This window comes from Onthophagus taurus, chromosome 3 (genome assembly GCF_036711975.1).
Source record: "Onthophagus taurus isolate NC chromosome 3, IU_Otau_3.0, whole genome shotgun sequence".
Classification (NCBI taxonomy): domain Eukaryota; kingdom Metazoa; phylum Arthropoda; class Insecta; order Coleoptera; family Scarabaeidae; genus Onthophagus; species Onthophagus taurus.
This window is the reverse complement of record NC_091968.1, coordinates 2,346,434-2,362,533: the sequence shown is the minus strand read 5'-3', so window position 1 is coordinate 2,362,533 and position 16,100 is coordinate 2,346,434. Positions and strand designations below refer to the sequence as shown.

Sequence of the window (16,100 nt, the reverse complement as noted above, 5' to 3'; positions counted from 1 at the left end):
TCTTAAGTTGATTAAATTTTGGCTAAAAACAAATTTTCAAAAAACCTGGTGATATAAAAATTACGATATCTCACGAATAGATATAGCTTGAATTATGTATGATACATTATTTTCAAGCTAAAAGTCTGTATTTTATTTTATTTTAATAAATTATTGTTCCAAATTTATCACGAAAAAAATTCTTAAGTTGATTAAATTTTGGCTAAAAACAAATTTTCAAAAAACCTGGTGATATAAAAATTACGATATCTCACGAATAGATATAGCTTGAATTATGTATGATACATTATTTTCAAGCTAAAGGTCTGTACTTTATTTTATTTTAATAAATTATTGTTCCAAATTTATCACGAAAAAAATTCTTAAGTTGATTAAATTTTGGCTAAAAACAAATTTTCAAAAAACCTGGTGATATAAAAATTATGATATCTCAGGAATAGATATAGCTTGAACTATGTATGATACATTATTTTCAAGCTAAAGGTCTGTACTTTATTTTATTTTAATAAATTATTGTTTCAAATTTATTGCTTTAACACGAAATAAATTCCGAAGTTGATTAAATTTTAGTCAAAGTCAAAAAATCCTTGTGATATAAAATTTACAACATCTCACGAATAGATATATCTAGAACCATGTACGATACATTATTTTCAAGCTAAAAGTCTGTACTTTATTTTATTTTAATAAATAATTGTTCCAAATTGATCACGAAAAAAATTCTTAAGTTGATTAAATTTTGGCTAAAAACAAATTTTCAAAAAACCTGGTGATATAAAAATTATGATATCTCACGAATAGATATAGCTTGAATTATGTATGATACATTATTTTCAAGCTAAAGGTATGTACTTTATTTTATTTTAATAAATTATTGTTCTAAATTTATTGGTTTATCATGAAAAAAAATTTAATGTTTATTAATTTTTATTTTCGTCGTTGTAGAAAAAGCTTTTACTATTTTAATAATACTTTCGATTACAATAACTTACAATAAACTAAAAATCACAGAACAAAGATAACTAATAGTTTTAAGTACACATTTTTAAATAAATAATTGTTATGCAACATTTGTTTTATTTAATAATCAATATTGTTGTTATCTATTTTATTTAGAAATGGTTCAATTGAACCGATATCTTCACAATCCGGGATAAAATTTCCTTTGAACTTGATGCACATCTTCGCACAGGTTTCTCCATTAAAATAACGACCATACATTCTCTTACATTGTGCACAATTTTTTACACAAATTCCTTAAAAATAAAGATAGAAAAAAGTTATTATTACAAGAATAAAGTTTATTGACACTTATTTTTATGAATGAAGGTCGGTTGCACAAGAAATATATTCAAGAAACGTTTTGTACTTCCCAGAAACAAAGTAATCGAAATTGACCTTCCGGATTAAAAATAAAGAAATCGAAAAAAATAAACAATTAAGTTCATTACAAGCATATTAATGAGTTTTAATTGCTTCATTTTGAAACAACAAAAATTATTTCACGACCAAAATGTAAAATTTTAACGTAAAAACTTATTAAAGTGTTAAAGAAACTCATATTTTTTTAAAAAAGAAGTAGGTTAAAAGAAAAAGTAAAAGTCTTCTTATGATATTTCAAGAGTTTTAGGTTATATAATAAAGAATTTCTTAATAATTGAAAAATGAAGGTGTATTAAATGAGAACTCACCCAATGTGTTCGAATAAACTGAATCAAAACTGATTAAAACCAAGAAGAATAATCCAAAAATAATCTTGTTTGACGCCATTTCTACAAATTAAAAGTAAGAAAATGTTAAAAAAACTCTTCTTTTAATTTTTTTGAAATAAATCTTTATTTTTGTAATTTTTTTGATGTTTTATCTTTTGTATGCAGGGCCGTACTGAGAGTCCAAACCGTGTCCGGCCTGACTTTTCAACGAACCAATAAACAAAGCAAAAAACATTAGAAGTCCACCCGGTTTTACCTTCACATAGGAAGTCAAGAAGTTTTCCCACTACAAAATCACAACGACGTCGGTTCTTTTCCTCTTTCTATTCCTTTTTAATTTTTTTTATTTTCAAAAATTAAAATTACTTATAAATCAAGGTCTGCAAAACCCGGATCTGCAGACCACGGAAATCCGTGTCTCAATCTCTCAACGAGAAATTGAGAAGAAAAAATATGAAAAATCCAAAATTGAAGCTTTAATCTTCATTAAAAAAACAATTTAACATCCATTATCTTGTAGAAAATTAAAAATCCTTTAAAACAAACCCAAACACGCCTAGTTTATCTTAAATATTAACGAAGATACGATTAAAAAATATAACCGGAAGTTGATAACCGGAAGTAATCATATCTCCCGTATTTTTAAAGATAAACAATCGTGTTTGGGTTCATTTTAAAGGATTTTAATTGTAGATCATAAATATTGCAACTTTGTTACAAATACATTCTTAAAAGGTCAAATTAATAATTAATATTTACCTTATAGCTTTTTTATTCAACAAAGTACTTAAATTAATATCAAAGACTGTTCGCAAAGTCAAATTTAAACAAACTAAATATAATTTAAGGAAGATAAAGCTAAATTTCCTCATCTTAAAACTATTAAATCTTTTTTTCATCCTTTTGGTTAACGACTTTGTTAAAACTACTAAGAAATCGTTTTTCTGGTTCGAATTTGCGTCAAAATCTTAATAACTGAGATAAAATCCTGGGTCAACTAAATTGCAAATAATAAAACCGCGAAGTGAACGCAAAGCAATTTTTGTCTTTCTTTTCATTAACATTTAAATCGTGTTAAACACGTTTTGGATCGGGCAGGGTCATTGCCAATGCGAAGTTATCGCTTTCCGATATTATCGAAATGAATGAATCGAAAACTACATATTATCTATTTACAACTATTAGTTTAGAAAAGAATCTCACCTCTTAATGTCAGAATAAATATTTAATGTTTTTATCGGTAACAACTTAAAGAAAAGTTCTTGTTGGAGACTGATTTGTTATCTGAGGACAACGCCTTTATATACCCCTTTCCTTTTAGGGTGAATCTATGGGGTGTCTTTGAAAGGATTGAAATAAACAAGATCTTAAAGGAAATGGTAAAATTCGATTAACTCCCTAATTTCATTTATTTCATTCATTCTTTTAAAGATAATTAATAATTATTTTGTAATATAACTCCTTCTGATTGAATTAACAATTTATTTGATATTTATTAATTTAAAATTCAAATTTTAAACAGCGCCATCTATTGTTATTAATTTCCTTTTGAAGTAATTTATAATCCAACCCAATATTTAATTTAAAACTAAATTTATTGATGGTAATTGATTATAATATTAATATCCTAAATTAAATTAAAATGATTTAAATTTTAGTTCGCCTCAAAAAATAATTAAATTAGTACCATCTCTCGTTGAAACCATCAATTAATTAATCTCACCAAATCAAAAATATTTTTAAAATGTAACAATTTATTCTTTAATTTACTCAATAATTTATTCAAATATATTTAACAATAAAAAAATCATTTTATATCATAAAATAATAACAAAATATTAAAATTAATTAAAAAAAAATAGCATCCATCTGGCGAACAAAATCGAAACCTTAATTGACATATCTGACGTAAAGTAACCAAACACAACACTCCAATTTTTCATTATCATGTTAGAATTTTACGAAAGGTATTAAGTAATCACTAAAATCTAACCCAAGCGAATAAAGAAGCTACAAAAATGGTAAGAAATCGCCACGAAATCATCTTTATTTATTTTTTTGTCGAAAATTTTCTTTAAGTTTCCTCCCGTACTAAAACATAACCTCAATTTCAATTTTTTCGTTCCTTTAGGATGTTTTCTTAATGATCCGAAGAAAAAAGCTCACCATATTCACGGACGCCAAGGACACAACGACTGTATTAGAACTGAAACGTATCATTGAAGGTAATCATTAATATTAAGACAATTTTTTTAATGTGAGGTTATGTCACTTTTACATTTTTTTAAAGGCATTTTAAAGGTTGCTACAAAAAATCAACAACTTTATAATAAAGATAATGTTGTAATGGAGGATGATAAGATGTTACAAGAGTACGGGTTAACTTCAACGACTGCAAAAGCTCAGAGTCCGGCTACGATTGGTTTGGCGGTTCGCGATGATGATGGACCTTACGAGCATTTGGAATTGACGCCATATTCAGCCCCACCTGATCTACCAGATGTGATGAAATCCCAGGAGAGTAACGGACAGGAACAATCTGCTTAAAAAATTGATGAAAACGTAAAAGAGATTTAAAAATAAGCAGCACTTTGCTCGCATATTCTACCATGACGTTAATTTATTTAGTTTTTTTTTTGTTTTAGGTAAAATCTTTCACTTTTCAATACTTCCCCTTTTAAAGATGTAGAATAAACACTACATTTTTGTTTTGTTTAATTTTAATATTGCTTATAATCATAAATCTAATTATAAAAAATATCCCAAATTAGCTGGATGCTAAAATCATAATGATAATTAAAATAAAAGGAAATAATAATTAATAAAGTTTTTCTGTGTAAAAGTTAGTTAGATGTTAAAATATGAAAGGGGCCTTTAGTTTTGTGCCGCCGAACGCAATTAAATAAAACGGCAAATTTAGCTGTAGACACATGACATTTCAAAACTAAACTAAAAACTTACCATAATTGATTCATTTAACAAAAGAGGATCCTATTGATTTTAGATTTGATGTCTTGATAATGAACAAAGTTACTAATGTAAACTAAAAAAATGCTGTTTTCTTTTTTAATTAAAAAAAATGTAAGATGATGATAGTTTAAGCGCCATTATTATTTTTGTTTATGATTCCATCTACTCTTGTATGCATTATCGATTATTATCAGGTTTTTATTAAACCTCCAGATGGTTTTATTATGTAAAAAATAAGTCAAGGGATAGCTTTTTTTTTTAAGTTTAAGACCATCTTTATTATTGTTTTTTGTGTCTTAAATAAAATACTTTTCGTACAAACTTTTGTAATGTAGTGATAAACCCCTCATAAATAACTTTTTTTGTAGCTCATTTAGATTCTGTAGATAACCATATTGTCCCAAACATCTCAGTATTGTCCTGCGTACTCCTTAGTATCCTCTAAGACATAATGAACATGTTATTCAGCGCTAGATTGTTGTATATTTTTATTGAACTACCACCTAGATCTATAAACATTTTGGTTTAGCCCTCTTAAGAGACGCACAGCTAAACCCGAATGTTTCTAGGTTTAATATTAGTTCTAGCGACAGTGCAAGTATAAAACTAGAATATACAATAGCCATCTTTAGAGACGTGCGACTAAACCCAAATGATTCTAGCTCTAGGTATTGTGTTAGTTCTACACAGGGGCGAACCAGCAGTACTATGTGCAAGATATTTGGTGGAGCCTAGGGTTTTTGTCTTATACCTATTACCATATCATTCCATGTATGTGTGTTAAATAAGAAAACCAAGAAATATTCTATAATTCTTCTAAAATCAATTTAAAAATTTAATTTGAACACCTGTATCTCCAAAACAAAGTGTTTGCCGACCTATATTTATATGAAGTTGTTGTGTTAATTTTAAAAGCTCTATCGACTGTTAAAGTCCTGCTACAAAAACCTGAAACACCTGTATATAGGATGTTTCTAAATTGATACGAAAGATTTCAAGGGGTGATTTTTCAACGAAAACTAAGGGCTGTTTTTCATATAGCTTTTTGTTCAAAACCCCTTCTCATCCAAGTTATAGCCCTGTAAAGTTAGGGGAAAAAATTGTTTTTATTTAACCCTTTGTGTCCCGACGGTACTTTAAAATACTGGTAGTTTTAAACACTCATTTTAAACTATAGTCTTCTATTCGGCGCATTTAGAGCTGTCGATACTTTCTACTATACAAGAAAGAATCTGTATAAAAAAGGACGCAATCCGCACTGTAGGGTTTTTTATGTATATTTAAACTATACAGGGTGATTCACATAAGAACCGACACACAACAGGGACATGTAGAGGACAATAAATTAAGACGATTTAACACAACTTATCTCTATACTAAGTTGTACTCCTGAGAAGTTATAGGCCTTCAAAGTTGGGTCTTAAATTTTTAAAACATTGTATATCTTCCTAATACATAAAGTTAGAAAAACCAAATTTGGTATACGTTATGAGTGTACCGAGGGTATTAATTGATAGCAAGTTGAGACCAATTGAGGCATTTGAAAGGGTTTGCGGGTGATGGTGCCCTACATTTTGACAGATTTTTTTAACCTTTTGGTGGATTTAACACATTATTACCTGATTTCATGTGGAATTTAATTCTAAAACTTTTTCTACTCTTATTATTTTTTAAAAAACATTGTCGTTTTCATAAAAAACTCAAATAACTAGACACGAATTTCGTTAATGCTACTTAAAATCATCGAAAATTCAGTAGTCGGCTGTGAAATTGTACGTCAAACTTGACAAATAGGTTATAAAATCTTGTCGTCAAATAACTTTATAACCTATTTGTCAAGTTTGACGTACAATTTCATAGCCGACTACTGAATTTTCGATGATTTTAAGCAACATTACGAAATACGTGGGTTTAGTTATTTAAGTTTTCTATGAAAACGACAAAGTTTTTTAAAAAATAATAAGAGTAAGAAAAGTTTTAGAATTAAATTCCACATGAAATGAAGTAGTGATGTATTAAATCCGCCAAAAGATTAAAAAAATCTGTCAAAATTTAGGGTACCATCACCTTTAAACAACCCTTTGAAATGCTTCAATTGAGTTCAATTTGCTACCCATTAATACCCTTGGTACACTCATAACGTATACCAAATTTGGTTTTTCTAGCTTAATGTATTACGAAGATATTGAACTTTTTAAAAATTGAAGAGCCCACTTTGAAGGCCTATAATTCCTCAGGTGTACAACTTAGTATAGAGGTAAGTTACGTTAAATCATCTTAATTTATTGTCCTCTACATATCCCTGCTCTGTGTCGGTTCTTATGTGAATCACCCTGTATATATCCAGATGTAGGGTTAGAAGTTTAGTGAAAAGTGGTGAATTTTGTTGTTCAAAAAGGTATCTCTTTAATAAATGGTTATTAGGTGTGATTATTACAGAGCATTGAGCTTTAATTTAGAATAAGTCTCATTCCTTATTTTCAATAAACACGGCTTCCAGGAATTTTTAAATTAGCATCTTTTTTGACACTTTTAGGTTATACGAAAATGTAAGTTTTGTTTCAAAATTTTTTTGTCAATATTTTTCCAATCCAACTCAATAATTATACATCATTTTAAAGAAAAAGCTTTCAACTTTAATGTAGAATAAGTCGCATTCCTTAATTTCAATAAACACGGCTTCCAGGAATTTTTAAATTAGCATCTTTTTTGACACTTTTAGGTTATACGAAAATGTAAGTTTTATTTCAAAATTTTTTTTCTTAATATTTTTCCAATCCAACCCATCAATTATTATACATCATTTTAAAGAGAAAGCTTTGAGCTTTAATTTAAAATAAGTTTCATTCTTTAATTTTAATAAATACGACTTCCAGGAATTTTTAAATTAGCATCTTTTTTGACACTTTTAGGTTATACGAAAATGTAAGTTTTATTTCAAAATTTTTTTTCTTAATATTTTTCCAATCCCACCCATCAATTATTATACATCATTTTAAAAAGAAAGCTTTGAGCTTTAATTTAAAATAAGTCTCATTCCTTAATTTCAATAAATACGGCTTCCAGCAATTTTTAAATTAGCTTTTTTTTAACACTTTTAGGTTACACGAAAATGTAAGTTTTGTTTCAACCTAATTTTTTTTTTCATTGATTCATTTATTTGTTCTTCTATTTGTTATTTTTGGTAAATAAATGATAGTGAACTAAAAGATTATCAAAGTTAATTGTAAAAATAAATTAAACGAAAAACTGTTAAAATATCATGTCCTAATAAAAATATAACCGATTTCCGGCATTTCCCGGCAAATTCCCTTTCTGGTTCCCCTTCTGTACAAGATACTATGATACAGCAAATGACGATCTATTAGACAGCATTTGAAGAGTAATCGTGCCAATTTGGAGCTTTTTTGAATAAACGTTTTTCGTTGGTTATATTGGCGTATAATATTCTTGTATATTTGTGTCTATTCTTCTTCTATTCTGATTCTGTGTTCAAATTGTATAATATTCCAGTTGTGACCCGATATATACAGTGTCCCGAAACTCAACGTCAAGCGGGTACCGCACGAAAGCCAACCCATACCTGTTTTGGTGGAAATAAGAAAATAATACCCATGTCTCTTAGTTAAGTGATAATAGACATATTTTTGAAAATGTTAAAAATTGTTCCTGTAGATCATATCTTTAAGTAGGTACCTACTACGGCCAGAAATGTTTGCGATTTAATAATGATTTTTTTAATAATGATAAAACAACAAAACTTGGTAGTTTTGCGGAAAAAATGTTAGCTTGATTGAGTTAAGATTGAAAAAACTTATCTCTATTAAGTTTGACACACCATTTCTAAAAAAGCAGTACTGAAGCACCCATGGTAAGTAATTTTAAAAGATGACATTACAAAATTTGCCGTTTTTCTTCTCATAAAAAATATTATTGCCTGTTTTCTTTTTGTAAAATAGCACGTTGTTTAAAAAAACCATACTTTCGTATGCTATTTGTATTTCCTACACAAATCCTCAATATCTACAAAGAAATATAGTTTCAACAAGTTGGTAAAAAAAATAGACAACAATTTAACGCATAGTAACAATTAAAACTAGAACTAACGCGCGTCTGAAGACGCACTGCTAAACCCAAAGCTTTCTAGTTCTAGGTCTAGTGTTAGTTCTAGTTTTAGTGCAATAAAAGTATACAACATAGTGATATTTAGCAACATCATGTTTGGACTCATGTTAATGGTTTTTTTTTAATAAAGAATACATCATAAAAGAACACCATGAAGTTGTCCATTTGTCTATTATATGATAACTAACTTCAGATTTAAAATATCAACCTCGATTTTGACATATTTGTAATCTTCATTAAATATCCTTTAAAATGAGTACAAACACGACATATTTATCTTCAATATTAATGAAGTTATGGTCAACTTCCGATTAGAAATGTCAACGTCAATTTTGACATATTTGTAATTGTGAAAAATCCTTTGAAATGCATCTTCAGACTTTTTTAAATTCTTGTTTCAGACGCCGGGCTAAACCTAAAACTTTCTAGTTCTTGGTCTAGTGTTAGTTCTAGTTTTAATTGTTATTTAACCCTAAATTCTTGTACAAAAAAATTTTTTGGGTTAATCCACTTACCTTGCTTATAATTTCATCCATTTACCCATTTTGAATTAAATACAACCTTTAAATCCAATTAATTATGTGTTTTTCACTAAAAAATCTTAAATTCAACGTCAATTTTGACAAGCAACTGTAATATTTGGATCTTAATCACCATGGTAACCGAGTCAAGTTGGATAATCTTAAAATAATAAAATTTTATTCCGACTTTTTTATCAATCCTAACCTAATTTTTATTAATTTTAAAACAATTCGAATTCTTTACGATTATCTCGCATTCATAACAAATTCGTTACTTGTAGTTAATTCAAATCGATTCTAATTAAGAGAAATAAATTAAAAGTATCTTTCTTTGATTTAATCCACTTACCTTGTTTATAATTCCCTAGATAAACCAATTTTGAGTTAAATACAGCCTTTTAAACCAATTAAATAAGACTTTTTCCTTAAAAAAACTTAAATTCAATTTGACAAGCACCTGCAATATTTGGATCTTAATCACCATGGTAACCGAGTCAAGTTGGATAACCTAAAAATAATAAAATTTTAATTTTAATAAAATTTAACCCTTAATATTTTAATATTTTTTTTATTCTATTCATAAGTGAAATACACTGTATAAATAAAAACATAGAAATGTCAATTCTTCCAATGACGTCACAGCAAGGCTTTTGTGGGGGGTAGGTTCATAATGAGTTGGATAACCTTAGTGTTTACTCAAAGGACCTTGGATGCAATGGAACAGAAATAAAACGGGTGTTGCATAAATTAAACAAATACTTTTCAAAGGATTGTTTATTTTAATATTTAATTTTTTTACAAACTAATTCACACATCAAAAATGAAAAAAGAAACTATTCTTATATCCGGACTTATACAAAAATATCGCGTTTATGAACTATGCCATTATTAATTTTATACTTTATTATTACAATTAGGAAAAAAGAAACTTATAAAATAACTTTTCATAATTTTACTTCGGCATAAAAAAAAAAATTCATTGAACCTAAACTTAAACAGACGGTTCTCAACTTTATCTTTGTAAACATCAATGGTAACGATCTCTCCTATGTTTGTACTCTTTATCCCGACTATTATGTCTATGAGATCTTTCACGGTTACGCTCCTCATTGCTATTTCTTTCTCTTCTAGGTGACCTATCCCGGTAATCTCTATGTTTGTGATCATGTTCTCTACCAGTTCTCCGATCATCACGATTTCTTTCTCGATTCCTTTCCCTATCATCCCTATAACCTCTATCTTTATCCCTTTCTTCTCTTTTTTCTTCTTTCCAATCACGATCTGATCTTTGCCAATCACTTCTTTGTTCTCTCTCTCTCATTGGCATAGCTTGTGGTGGTTGTTGTTGTTGTTGTTGAACGGGATATTTGTCCTATTACAAAATAAAAATTAGTTCAAAAAATTAAAAAAAAAAACATTTTTCAAAAATTACTTTCAAAAATTTTTGTATTTTTTGTTCTATTGGTACTGGAATTCTCGGAAACAACGACCCGTACCAATTCAATTCAACCAAAAATTGTCTCAACATCGTCCCAATTCTCATATTTTGACCTCCACCGGCTTTTACATCCAGCTCCTAAAACGCTCAAATACACAATTTAAAACTCTTTTTAAAAAGATCTAAAAAACAATGGGGGCCGAAAAAAACCTATTTAAATGAATTAATCAGTCTTCACTCTACCTGATCACGGTACGCACCTCTTCATCTTCGAGGTACGGTCCGTACCAATCGAGTAGGTGCGCCGGGGGCAACACATGCCTCACATACATGAACCCCAAAGCCCTTATGTATGGCGAATCACAATGCGTTATCAATCCATTTAATTGTTTTCGAGTTAATTTTAAGGTGAATAATTTGTAAAGTAAGCAGTAAGCTGTGGAAACAATTCCTCCGGCTCCAACGCCTCGGACACCTCCGCACATCCCAGTTTGACCTGATGTACGCCGCGAACCTTTTTCCCATGGTTCTAAATGGGTTACTTTATAATATATTTCATCAACGACTTCATGGTAAGTTTTTAATTCGTATAAATTTACTAGAAATAGAAAAAAAATTAGATTTAGGTTATGTTTCAAAAAGGGCGTCTCTTTATAGCGCCATCTATATTTTTTGAATGATACTATATACTTACAAAAGCATTTAAAAAAATACAATGCAATTTATTTATTATCAATTTAAGCAATAATTAAGCATTATATAAAATAAAGTTCTGAAGAAAACGTATTTAAACTCACCTTTGAAATAATGACTGCTTTGTATGTTAGTGAGAATTAAGGGGTTTAAATTCATAGTCCGTTCGTTGCCCCACAATTGTAATACATTGCTCTGTTTAGAACTCGGTTTAGAAACGTATTCTAAAACGAAAAGATAGGATTAAAATGGGTTATAAAATGTTGCGTGAATTGAACATTGTTTTGACATGAACAGACACGAATTTGGTGGTATTTACGCAACAGTTCGATCGATTACCTTCATCATTTTCGTAAGATTGGGAATCCATGATGTTTTGTCTTCAGAAAACGTGGTTTTAGTGTTATTTTTGAAGAAAAAAATGACAGTTTTTAATGAGCAAAAACCTGAACAATCAGCCATTAAAAGCAACAACTTGAAGTTAGTCGCAATAATTTTTTTTTTATTGAAATTATGAAAAATAGAATTTTTTAATTAACATTTTTCTAAAATTAGATTTATTCCTTAAAAAAGTTATTGAAAATATTGATATAATTAATAAACCAAGTTGAAAAAAAATTTTTTGTTCCATAATAAAGCTGACTAGTTGCGCCATCTATAATTGCATTGTTTAAACTTTTTTTGTTACAGTTAAATTAAAAATTATTTAATTGACAAATTTTATGAAATTAATGTTGTTATTTAAAAAGTTATTTAATCGCATTAAAATTTATTAAAATATTTTTTTAATTTGTACTTCAAATTGCGCCATCTATCATAAAGTGTCAAAATCATGTGAATAAACAACCTAACCTTCAAATCTTTAATTACTTAATTTTAGCTTGATATTTATTTATTAATTATTTAATTCAGTTTTTTATTATTACTTCCTTGCTACGAGAAATCTTAAATTATCGAAAAAGTAAGTTTTATCTCATTTTAGTTTAAATAAGTTAATATCGTTTCGCTTTGAAAATCATAACCTTACTTTTTATTTTACATAAAGATGAGTACACCAACGGAAGAATTGAACCCGGAAGAAAAACCAGTCTTTAAATTAACATCCTTTCAAATGTCCGCAAAAGTGGGTAACAAGAAGAGAATGTGGAAATCCTTAAAACAAGTTATTTCATCGGAAAGGAGTTTGCCTTGGCCGGAAGATTACGTCCATTACAGTTCTATAAACGCACCACCTTCATTTACGCCCGCAGAGAAATTTTCGGACCTCTCCGGACTACCTGCACCTTATACAGACCCTCAAACTAGATTAAGATTTGCCAACAAAGAAGAATATGCTACTATTGTTTGTTTGCCCATGGATATAACAGCTGGATATTTATCTTTAAGAGGAGCTAGTAGTATTGTAGGATAAAAATATTTTTTTAACAATATAATTAATTTTTATTAATGATAAAAATAGCTAATAAATAATGAAACCTTTTGAAATTCACATCCTTAACTTAAATTAAATAAACAAATCTTCAAGCCCCATCTCTTAAAAAGACAGCCGTATGTGTGTTATTATTTGTTTAAGAGGCGGCGTGTTAAAAACAGGATGTAGTAAGTGTCCAAAATTCGTGATCTCGCATGAATGCCTCGAGTTAGCATTTATACGTCTCGGTTTCTTTGTCTTTTGATTGGCGTTGTACACCGGGGACCCAGTTGACACCTGGACCTTATGGATGTAAATGTATTCTTTTGACCACGTCCCGTCGGAAGCAAAAAAGTTTTAAATAAAATTAATTGAAACCGTGCTTGAAATCGGTCATTTAAAAGCTTCATATAAATCACTTTACGAGAATGAGAACGATTTAAAAATTTTAATTTATGTTTTATGGGGGGTTTAGTTGAGTTTTACGGCTGTAAAATTGATTGATATGGGTTATTAGTTAAAGTTACGAGTTTCGAAAGTTTTTTTATTTTTTTCTTAGAAATATGAGTTAAAAGTGGTGTTCTTTCTAACAATTTTATGGTGGACAATATCATTTAGAGATTAACCAAACTGAGTTAAAAAGAATTTTAGTCCATATAAACCAAGTCTGATCACCACAGCACTCAATTTTATTTAAAATTAATTGTTTCCGTAAATTTGTATTTAGTACAAGAAATCCATCTTGAGCTGCATCTCGTCGAACGCTGGGAAAGGTCCAATCACTAGCTATAAAGTAAAGAGCACTGCCTGGAGAGTCTTCGTTCAGCAATGTTGATAAATATGAATATAACATTCATGACCATAGATGAGCTAAACTAGTGGACGCTGTTAATATCGATGATATATGCCCTCAATTGAGTATAGACAAAGGATAAGATGTTTTTTTGTCCAGACAAGCTATATGTCTCTGACACCACTAATAAGAACATAAACTAAGGCAGACAAAAGGCAAAGACTGACCATAACGTTAAGCATCAATGAGGCAAGCGGAAGAATTACAACTTGGAAAGTTGTTGTTCCACGCAAGGAGCAACAGACTGGATGTAAGCAGCAATATTCAATTTTAATAATTGTTATAGTTTGGGTGCAAGAGTAATTTCTTATATAACGTTAAGCATCAATGAGGCAGGTGAAACCTTGGAAAGTTCTTTTTTCCACGCAAGGAACAACAGGTTGGATGTTACCAATGATTAAAATAAGCCCAACATGGTAAGCAGCAATATTAAATTTTAATAATTGTTATAATATCAATTATTTATTTACTTATTGCAGTACGATTTCATTAATGAAGAGTTCCAGGTTCTGTTTAGCAGATGAAATGTTTTAGACCATTTTTTAAGGTAAGCTTTAAATATTTGATGATACAAATGTCAATTTTAAATCTGCTATGTGGTTTTAACATTTAATCCTGCCTTTGAAAATCGGTTAAATGAACGGATTTGTCCAATTAATACACAAAGTTTTCAACATTGATTGATTCGCGTTTAAAATTTTGATAAAATTGTTGATTTCGATTATAATCAAAAAAAGTAATATTTTTTTTCAACGATACCAAAGAATTTGAAAAGATTTATGATATAAAATATCAGATAAAGTAACCTAACGTATAATAATAATAGTAGCATTGCAGTGGTAATATATTATTAATGTAATTTATTGTGTGACAACTAAAGAAAACTTGTTTGGGTGTTTTCGTTATTATTCTATGATAGCACGCAGTCGTAGACAACTTGGCTCTGGAGGCAGAGCAGTACAGAGAGTAGTTTTGCCCCACCAATATCACAAGACGTGTGCGCCTTCCCGAAAAACCAGTTCTTTGCGAACGCGTCCCTCCGCAGAGAGAGCTTTAGTCGAGCTTTGGAGCTTGTACGGGTCGGTTTGCGTGCGCCCCTTAGCTTTTTTTCGGCGGAAAACATCGCGTTTGTACCGCGGCGCCGTTTTCTGTACGTTTCGCTATTTTCGGACAAATTCTATTCTTATTAATAGTGCGCCAATTTTGAACTCAAAATACAAAAAAAAAATTCGTTTAAATATTTCCGGGAAAACTACAAGTTTTTTTTTTAAATCCTCCAAATTTATTTCTCGACTAAAATTATTTTAAATATTAAAAATGTTTAACTTTATCACGTGATTAAAAATTGTTTTCTTTTTTTGTGTGGATATTTGGAAAAGTTTTGGCAAAAGTTTGTTATTTTGATAATAAAACTTGGTGAAGGATGTTTGTTGTCAAGAATCTTAAATAAAGGTAAATCCGATAATTATCATAAATTTCATGCGTCGTTTTTTGTATGTTATCTGAAAAAGCTTCGAAAATCCGTTCGCCTAAGCTTCGTTTTTTCAATCGATTTTGTGCGCCCGCATCAAAATATTAATTTCACCTCTGCAACGTTCACGAAACTCGTAAACAAACGTACGTGCAAAATTCGTTGTGTAAATAAACGTATGGGGTAACGAGTTTTTGTCGAAATATGAACTTTCAACATTATAATGGACAGATTTTTATTTACTTTTATTATTTTTTATTACTAAGCACTTTATTGTTTAAAAATTATACTCCGCATTGTTGTAAATTAACCACTTTATTTATTATTTTATTTTCAGTAAAAGCCTCTATGTTTTTTATTTAAAACATTTCATCAATTTTCCAAATTTAAAACCTTTTTCGAAACAATTCCTAAACTTGACGTACAATATCAAATGATATTTACCCAATTTAATTTGTAGAAATTAAGGTTGACTTAAACGTAACTTAATTAAGGTTGGATTTGATATGATCTTGCCTTTGATGGTCATATTTTCCTGTTACCCGGGATACCCATTGCAAAATAAGGCAACCAATAACTAGGAAGAAAGATCTAGATGCGTTAAGTAATACGAAATAGTTTTATTTGAACCACATTTTCAGATGACCAATACAGCTTGTTACATTAAAACCAAGCTTGGTTTCGCTCTTTAAAGAGAAAGAACCAATTATTTTTGTCCATCAAAGGTTAATTTTCTTAAATTTTTATCTTATTTTGTCTTCTAATCTTGAAGAATCATGAAAGACTTTGGCATCAGCAATAAGATATTTACATTTTAAGTTGTTAATCTGTGTTTGAACTAGATAACAAACCTCAAAGTTACTATTTTCCAAAATCTTCAAAAACTGCTTTGAATCATATTTACAT

At 29.1% G+C, this 16,100-nt stretch overlaps 5 protein-coding genes across 6 annotated transcripts in view; 3 read left to right on the top strand and 2 right to left on the bottom strand.

Moving 5' to 3' along the window:
• Positions 1-909: 909 nt before the first annotated feature.
• LOC111417524 (eclosion hormone-like) lies at positions 910-2,974 on the bottom strand. Its single transcript, XM_071195154.1, has 3 exons — positions 2,916-2,974; positions 1,692-1,772; positions 910-1,256 (listed from the first exon to the last, which is right to left on the bottom strand). The coding sequence occupies exons 2-3, from the start codon at positions 1,768-1,770 to the stop codon at positions 1,081-1,083; spliced, it is 255 nt and encodes an 84-aa protein (XP_071051255.1). The 5' UTR covers positions 1,771-1,772; positions 2,916-2,974; the 3' UTR covers positions 910-1,080.
• A 634-nt stretch (positions 2,975-3,608) lies between these two features.
• LOC111417525 (elongin B) lies at positions 3,609-4,436 on the top strand. 2 transcript variants are annotated; one of them, XM_023049832.2, is made up of 4 exons: positions 3,609-3,733; positions 3,844-3,937; positions 4,003-4,274; positions 4,358-4,436. In XM_023049832.2, the coding sequence occupies exons 1-3, from the start codon at positions 3,731-3,733 to the stop codon at positions 4,257-4,259; spliced, it is 354 nt and encodes a 117-aa protein (XP_022905600.1). In that variant the 5' UTR covers positions 3,609-3,730; the 3' UTR covers positions 4,260-4,274; positions 4,358-4,436. The 2 variants fall into 2 exon arrangements, with proteins under 2 accessions (XP_022905600.1, XP_022905597.1); XM_023049829.2 differs by having other exon boundaries at positions 4,003-4,436.
• Positions 4,437-10,256: 5,820 nt separating this feature from the next.
• LOC111417526 (pre-mRNA-splicing factor 38B) lies at positions 10,257-11,950 on the bottom strand. Its single transcript, XM_023049833.2, has 5 exons — positions 11,799-11,950; positions 11,564-11,683; positions 11,027-11,364; positions 10,761-10,904; positions 10,257-10,700 (listed from the first exon to the last, which is right to left on the bottom strand). Exons 1-5 carry the CDS (start codon positions 11,827-11,829, stop codon positions 10,356-10,358), a joined length of 978 nt encoding a protein of 325 aa, XP_022905601.2. The 5' UTR covers positions 11,830-11,950; the 3' UTR covers positions 10,257-10,355.
• A 337-nt stretch (positions 11,951-12,287) lies between these two features.
• On the top strand, positions 12,288-12,948 carry LOC111417531 (INO80 complex subunit C). The gene is made up of 2 exons (XM_023049838.2): positions 12,288-12,420; positions 12,505-12,948. Exon 2 carries the CDS (start codon positions 12,505-12,507, stop codon positions 12,868-12,870), a length of 366 nt encoding a protein of 121 aa, XP_022905606.1. The 5' UTR covers positions 12,288-12,420; the 3' UTR covers positions 12,871-12,948.
• Positions 12,949-14,762: 1,814 nt separating this feature from the next.
• The window catches only part of LOC111420077 (slit guidance ligand), a 170,278-nt gene continuing 168,940 nt past the window's right edge, over positions 14,763-16,100 (top strand). The window contains exon 1 of the mRNA XM_071195339.1: positions 14,763-15,175. The gene's annotated coding sequence lies outside the window, so the exon portion shown is untranslated. The remainder of the gene's footprint in view (positions 15,176-16,100) is intronic.

What these genes read in the sequence shown, in the direction of transcription:
- LOC111417531 (XM_023049838.2), top strand. Translation starts at nt 12,505, where the DNA reads ATGAGTACACCAACGGAAGAATTGAACCCGGAAGAAAAACCAGTCTTT.
- LOC111417526 (XM_023049833.2), bottom strand. Translation starts at nt 11,829, where the DNA reads ATGGATTCCCAATCTTACGAAAATGATGAAG. An exon ending in ATCTTACGAAAATGATGAAG is followed by an intron (nt 11,684 to 11,798) that starts GTAATCGATCGA and finishes TTTTCGTTTTAG; the next exon opens with AATACGTTTCTAAACCGAGT. An exon ending in AAGCAGTCATTATTTCAAAG is followed by an intron (nt 11,365 to 11,563) that starts GTGAGTTTAAAT and finishes TTCTATTTCTAG; the next exon opens with TAAATTTATACGAATTAAAA.
- LOC111417525 (XM_023049832.2), top strand. An exon ending in ACTGAAACGTATCATTGAAG is followed by an intron (nt 3,938 to 4,002) that starts GTAATCATTAAT and finishes ATTTTTTTAAAG; the next exon opens with GCATTTTAAAGGTTGCTACA.
- LOC111417524 (XM_071195154.1), bottom strand. Translation starts at nt 1,770, where the DNA reads ATGGCGTCAAACAAGATTATTTTTGGATTATTCTTCTTGGTTTTAATC. An exon ending in AGTTTATTCGAACACATTGG is followed by an intron (nt 1,257 to 1,691) that starts GTGAGTTCTCAT and finishes TTTATTTTTAAG; the next exon opens with GAATTTGTGTAAAAAATTGT.